Source organism: Sinocyclocheilus rhinocerous, unplaced genomic scaffold, assembly GCF_001515625.1.
Source record: "Sinocyclocheilus rhinocerous isolate Xijiao unplaced genomic scaffold, SAMN03320098_v1.1 scaffold24, whole genome shotgun sequence".
NCBI lineage: Eukaryota > Metazoa > Chordata > Actinopteri > Cypriniformes > Cyprinidae > Sinocyclocheilus > Sinocyclocheilus rhinocerous.
This window is the reverse complement of record NW_015647124.1, coordinates 1428724-1434142: the sequence shown is the minus strand read 5'-3', so window position 1 is coordinate 1434142 and position 5419 is coordinate 1428724. Positions and strand designations below refer to the sequence as shown.

Genomic DNA, 5419 nt, shown 5'->3' with positions numbered 1-5419 from the left:
GAAGAAATAAAGTCACCTACATCTTGGATGCCCTGGGGGTAAGCAGATAAACATCAAATTTTCATTTTTGGGTGAACTATCCCTTTAACTGTTTGTGGGCATATTAAAACTACATATTGCAACTTTTTTTGGTAAGATGATACACTCTAAGAAAGGTCTGTAACAAAACAGCCCAATATAGACCTACCATTTTAATATTAAGGAATTTTCTGTATTTGTGTTTCCCCTGTATTTTGAATGACACAATGCATTGCATTCTGTTTTAGGGTTAAAGGAAATGCCTGTAAACTTAATGGAAAACATACTGGCAATTTTCAGCCAAGACATTAATGCTGTGATGCATAAATGCATGCATACATGATAAAGTAGCCAATATCAGTCTTTATATTTTGCATTAAGATGATTCACTTGCTCCTTAACCTTTTGATGCATGAGTGTATCGATTTGCATGTTTCTCGGAAACGGTATCATCGCAGCTTCATGACCTGCACCCTTCACTCTGGTGGAGCTGTCTTCCTTCTGTTCTGTCTATGTGACCTACACTGACTTTTTCAGGATCAAGAATCATGCATTACTTCCTGCTGGGATCTTCAGTCATGGCGCTGATTTACCTCTCAGGTAAATGAACTGCTTAAGACTTTCAAAACTGCTGTTGTGTTTTGCCTTTACATAGGTTGCTGTCTGAAATGTAACATTTTGGTGCACGTTTTGTGGAAATGTTAGGACAGCAGTTTATTCATATGATTTTTGTTTCACATTTGAAAGTGGCAGGATTACAGTTTGCATATTATAGTTGCCCTAGACTTGTTTTCAGTGTTGTTCTTCCTTTCCATCTGTGAGTGAAAGAGGAAGTCCCATCGCTTCAAAACAAGTTTGCATTTTTGCCAGATATCCTTTTTTCACAATAAACATGTCGTGAAGTTCATGGTTTAAAGCAGTTTATAACACTGTGGGATGTACACGCTGTTTAGTGTCTTTCATAATGCCATGCATGTTTCTTGGTTTTACTTCTGCTGCTAACTTGAAAATGAGCTTAAACGAGCTCTGTCTTATGTATTTTCTCTTCATCCATCTCATCTTTTCAGCTGAAGGAAATACCCACGTGTTCCAGAAGCCACGATTTGTTGGTGTGAAGACAGGTCAGACTGTAAAAATATACTGTGTGCCGTCGAATCTGTCTTTGCCGGCTCATGTAGAGTGGTTCAAAGGCCAGTCTTACAAAGACCAACTCAAGAACAGCCAAAAAATAACGATAACGGAGAAGAGTGATAAATTAAATGCCGCCATTACCATAAAGAAAGTGGAGATTGAGGACAGAGGCACTTACTTTTGCAAGCTGAACGGCATGCTTGGACCGGGAACTGAGCTACAAGTGAGCAGTAGGTGTCATTTTGTAAATGTTATTCGCTTGCTTTCTTCGCCAGCCTGTGTACACGTATTTCTCTGTTTCTTCTCCAGGATACAGTGAACCCCAGGCTATCTTTATGAGATCGAGAGTCAAGGATGTTATCATTTTCCTTCAGGCTCTACTGTTGATTTTGTGCATTGTCGTTCCTCTGGTTCAGATTTACAAACTGGTAAGGGCCACAACATTTCCGTTGTATTTTATGTGTTAAGTATGCATTCCCTTACCAAAAAGCAGTATACTTCATGTTTATTTTATTAAGTATACTTAAGTAAAGTTCAAGTATATTTTTAAGTATACTTTATGTAGTAAGTATACAAATATCAGTGTAGTAGTAGTATACTATTACGTTTCGATTTCTTCTTCGCTTGTGTTTTTTGGAAATTCTGTACAGAAGATGTGTACTAGCGCCCCCTAGCATTACATCCAAGTATACAGTAGCTCAAATATATAAGTATAAGTCAAGTATACTTAAATGTCATTTTAAGTATATTTCTGAGAAGTACATAAAGCCCATTTCTGAGAAGTACATAAAAAGTAGACTAAAAGTATACTTTCCTATTTTTAGTTTAAAAGAAGTATACTAATAGCACACTTGAATAAACTTCTTTTTTCGTAAGGGTTAGCTTTTACCTCACATTTTTTATTGCCATTATACAGCCATCTAAGAGCAGTTTCTCATTCGGTTTCAGGAGAATAAAGAAGATGCAATTTATGAAGAACCTGAGGATGCGCACATATATGCGGTGAGTGTTTTGCTTCATTTGGTTAGCTCGTTACTGTCATTGTGTTGGTTTACGGTCGGTTGAGCTTTTAGCTCCGAGCTCTGTAGCTATTGTTGCATGCACTTCCGGAAGTGAAAACATGCATGGTCTGTTATGATAGACAATGCATGAATTTATACTTGTGGTGTTTCTAAAACAAATAGGAACTTTTCTAACTGCTCCAAATGCTGGTCCTCGAATTTGATTGGCCAAGCGGCATTTCAAGAGTGTTGAGATATGTTCTCTGTCTCTGTGCTGTCCAGGGGTTGGAGATTGAGCAGTGTGGCGGTGCGGATCTGTATGAGGACATCACTGCTTTAGCCCGGGAAACAGATGCAGCATGGGAAGTCGAGTCCCCAGACCAAGAGTGAGAAAAACACATCCATCGGATACTGATCACCAGAAACAAATGTCAGTGATTACATCCAATCCACACAATCAGTTTTTGCTGTATAGGTCACATGCATGCAGACTGATGTCACTGTGTGTGAATACAGCAAATGCTAATAAAAAAGTTTTTTTTTTGAAAGCATGAAATTATAATGCTATTTTTAAAGTTTTTGTTGAGGTTGACATACAGCAATACCAATCATCTATAGACATTACATTTAACTTATGTTTTTATTGTTGTTTGCTTGTTTGTTTTCTTTATTACACTTTTTATTGTATATTCATTTTACTGTACTGTGTATTATGTGGTAGTTTTTTTTAGAGTGTGTTTGTTGTATGCTAGTCATTCATAACAAGGTGCTCTCTATTCGGTAATAAAAATACTAGTTGTAAGGAACTGCTCAAAGCTTAAGGGAACTTTCACTTCATATCTGTTAAAATAAGCATGTGAAAAGCAGGTGTTTTCCACAAAGAAGCTTTTTTGGTAAATGTTTGGTATATTTTCTTTGCATTCAATCTGATCGTACACCACAAGTCTGATGATCAGCATGATTTGAAAGAGCATCTGCAAAGAACATCTGACCGTCTGTATACAAGGATTTAGCATTGTCACTGTTGCAAATTTGCTATTTGATTAGTAAAATACTGCAAAATCCTAAATATGTATTTTTTTATGTTATGATATTTTGTTAAAAAATTTTCTATACCCTGAAAGTTATAAAAGGTTCTGTTTTTTAAATCAAATAAAAAAAATTATACAAAAACATCCCACATTTTCTGAGTGGTCTCAAACCACATTTGGACTCTATGCCTATATATGGATTAAGTACATACCTGAATGGAAAGACAGGTTAATACACATATTGAAGGAGAGCATCTAAGAAATACAGAAAGGCTGACAGAAAGATACAGACTGTTTGGTTCAGTCTTCTAATAATAAGCTACTGTAAGAGCTGTAGGGAGGGAAAGTGCGCCATCCTATGGCCATTCAGACAAACAATACATTTCTTTTAAGGCTGGAATACACTACAGTACACGACTTTTTGCCCTGATTTCCCCCCTGAATTACAGTCTAGACCAGTCGATGCTAGTTGGAAGAGCCATCTGTAGATTTGAGTAGACAGATTTTACAGAATTTCATCATGTAGAGCAGTGAATCTCAACCTTTTGGCGTACCGGACCCCAGTGGATTTTTCTTTCATGGATGTATGTCATGTCAAAATATACAAAATGTATACAAAAATTCATACTTTATACGGACCCCCTGGCCTTACGTCAAGGACCACTAGGGGTCCACGGACCCCTGGTTGAGAAACACTGATGTAGAGTACTCTCAAATAAGTTTGTTTCTTCATCAGAACAGATTTGGAGAAACAGCATTACAATACTTGCTCACCAATGGATCCTCTGCAGTGAATGGGTGCCGTCAGAATGAGAGTCCAAACAGCTGATAAAAACATCACAATAATCCACAAGTAATCCACACACCACTCCAGTCCATAAATTAACGTCTTGTGAAGTGAAAAGCTGCATGTTTGTAAGAAAAAAAATCATTCATTTGTTTATTACTTCAAACTGTTGCTTCCAGCTAAAATACGAGTCCTCTTTCCATAATACTGAGGAAGCGTTATTATGGATTATGGACTCTTATTTTGGTCAAAGCGACAGTTTAAAGTTAAAACATCTTAATGATGGACTTGTTTCTTACATTCATGCAGTTTTTCAGTTCACAAAATGTTAATTTATGGACTGGAGTGGTATGGATTACTTGTGGATTATTGTGATGTTTTTATCAGCTGTTTGGACTCTCATTCTGACGGCACCCATTCACTGCAGAGGATCCATTGGTGAGCAAGTGATGTAATGCTAAATTTCTCCAAATCTGTTCTAATGGAGAAACAAACTCGTCTACATCTTGGATGACCTTAGAGAGAGTACATTTTAAAATTTGGGTGAACTATTCCTTTGAAATATGTTCAAATTTGAAAGATCATGTAGTGTACAGCAAACAGGAACATTGTTTTAAAATGATTTTATACCCTTTTTTAGATTTCATAAATAAATTCACAAAATGTATTACTGTAAAACATTCAAGTTTTTATTTGAAGCCAGAAATACAAAAAAGTATTTTTTATTGCAATCACGTCATTTTTACATTTTATGTAACAGCTAGAATAAAGGAGCCATTAATAAATAAATAAATAAATAAATAAGGGTATACATTAGAAATTAGTATGCAAAATCATATTGTATAAAATATATTAAATTACACAAAATGAATGATTAAAATAAATAATAATTTAAATAATTTATTAAAATGTAATATTGTTAATATAAATATCTACAAATATAAGGAATAAAAAAACAACAATAAATAAAAACATTCAGCTGTATAAGATAACATTATAAAAAAGGAGTGTAAACACTGATTAACAACACTGAAATCTTTTTTTTTTTTAATCTTCCGTAAATGGAGTGACGCTTCTAGAGTCCAGTTCTTAAACATGAGTGTTGAGAGAGAAGAACTCCAGCTGGTTCATGAAACTTATGATCCGTTTTCTGACGATCTCCCAGCTTTGATCTCTACCCTCCTGAAAGAGTGAAACAACAGTTAGTTCATCATGTAGATGAGTTTCCAGATTTACAGCTGAGGATTGATCTATATATTACAATCTTACCGTGTTCAGTTCTGTCATTTGTCTCAGTCTTCCAAAATACAGATGCAGCTTTTTGTTCCTCTTCATTTTGTAAGCACCCTGCATCGAGAAAGAAATAATAATGAGTTCATCTGGCTTTATTGTTTGTGTGTGTGTGTGTGTGTGTGTGTGTGTGTGTGTGTGTGTGCGTGCGTATGTGTTTG

The 5419-nt window shown here is 35.6% G+C and overlaps 2 protein-coding genes across 2 annotated transcripts in view; one reads left to right on the top strand and one right to left on the bottom strand.

Moving 5' to 3' along the window:
* Window positions 1-516: 516 nt before the first annotated feature.
* Window positions 517-2599, top strand: LOC107708908 (B-cell antigen receptor complex-associated protein beta chain-like). The gene is made up of 5 exons (XM_016513271.1): window positions 517-618; window positions 1086-1379; window positions 1459-1577; window positions 2098-2151; window positions 2433-2599. The coding sequence occupies exons 1-5, from the start codon at window positions 567-569 to the stop codon at window positions 2538-2540; spliced, it is 627 nt and encodes a 208-aa protein (XP_016368757.1). The 5' UTR covers window positions 517-566; the 3' UTR covers window positions 2541-2599.
* A 2458-nt stretch (window positions 2600-5057) lies between these two features.
* The window catches only part of ifnphi4 (interferon phi 4), a 2176-nt gene continuing 1814 nt past the window's right edge, over window positions 5058-5419 (bottom strand). The window contains exons 4-5 of the mRNA XM_016513318.1: window positions 5238-5315; window positions 5058-5150 (exon numbers count right to left, since the gene is read on the bottom strand). Of these exons, the coding sequence (XP_016368804.1) occupies window positions 5058-5150; window positions 5238-5315 (171 nt within the window). The remainder of the gene's footprint in view (window positions 5151-5237; window positions 5316-5419) is intronic.

Excerpts from the sequence above, each read along its gene's own strand:
- LOC107708908 (XM_016513271.1), top strand. The coding sequence starts at position 567 with ATGCATTACTTCCTGCTGGGATCTTCAGTCATGGCGCTGATTTACCTC. Across the intron at positions 619-1,085 it reads GGCGCTGATTTACCTCTCAG|CTGAAGGAAATACCCACGTG; the intron begins GTAAATGAACTG and ends TCATCTTTTCAG. Across the intron at positions 1,380-1,458 it reads AACTGAGCTACAAGTGAGCA|GATACAGTGAACCCCAGGCT; the intron begins GTAGGTGTCATT and ends TTTCTTCTCCAG.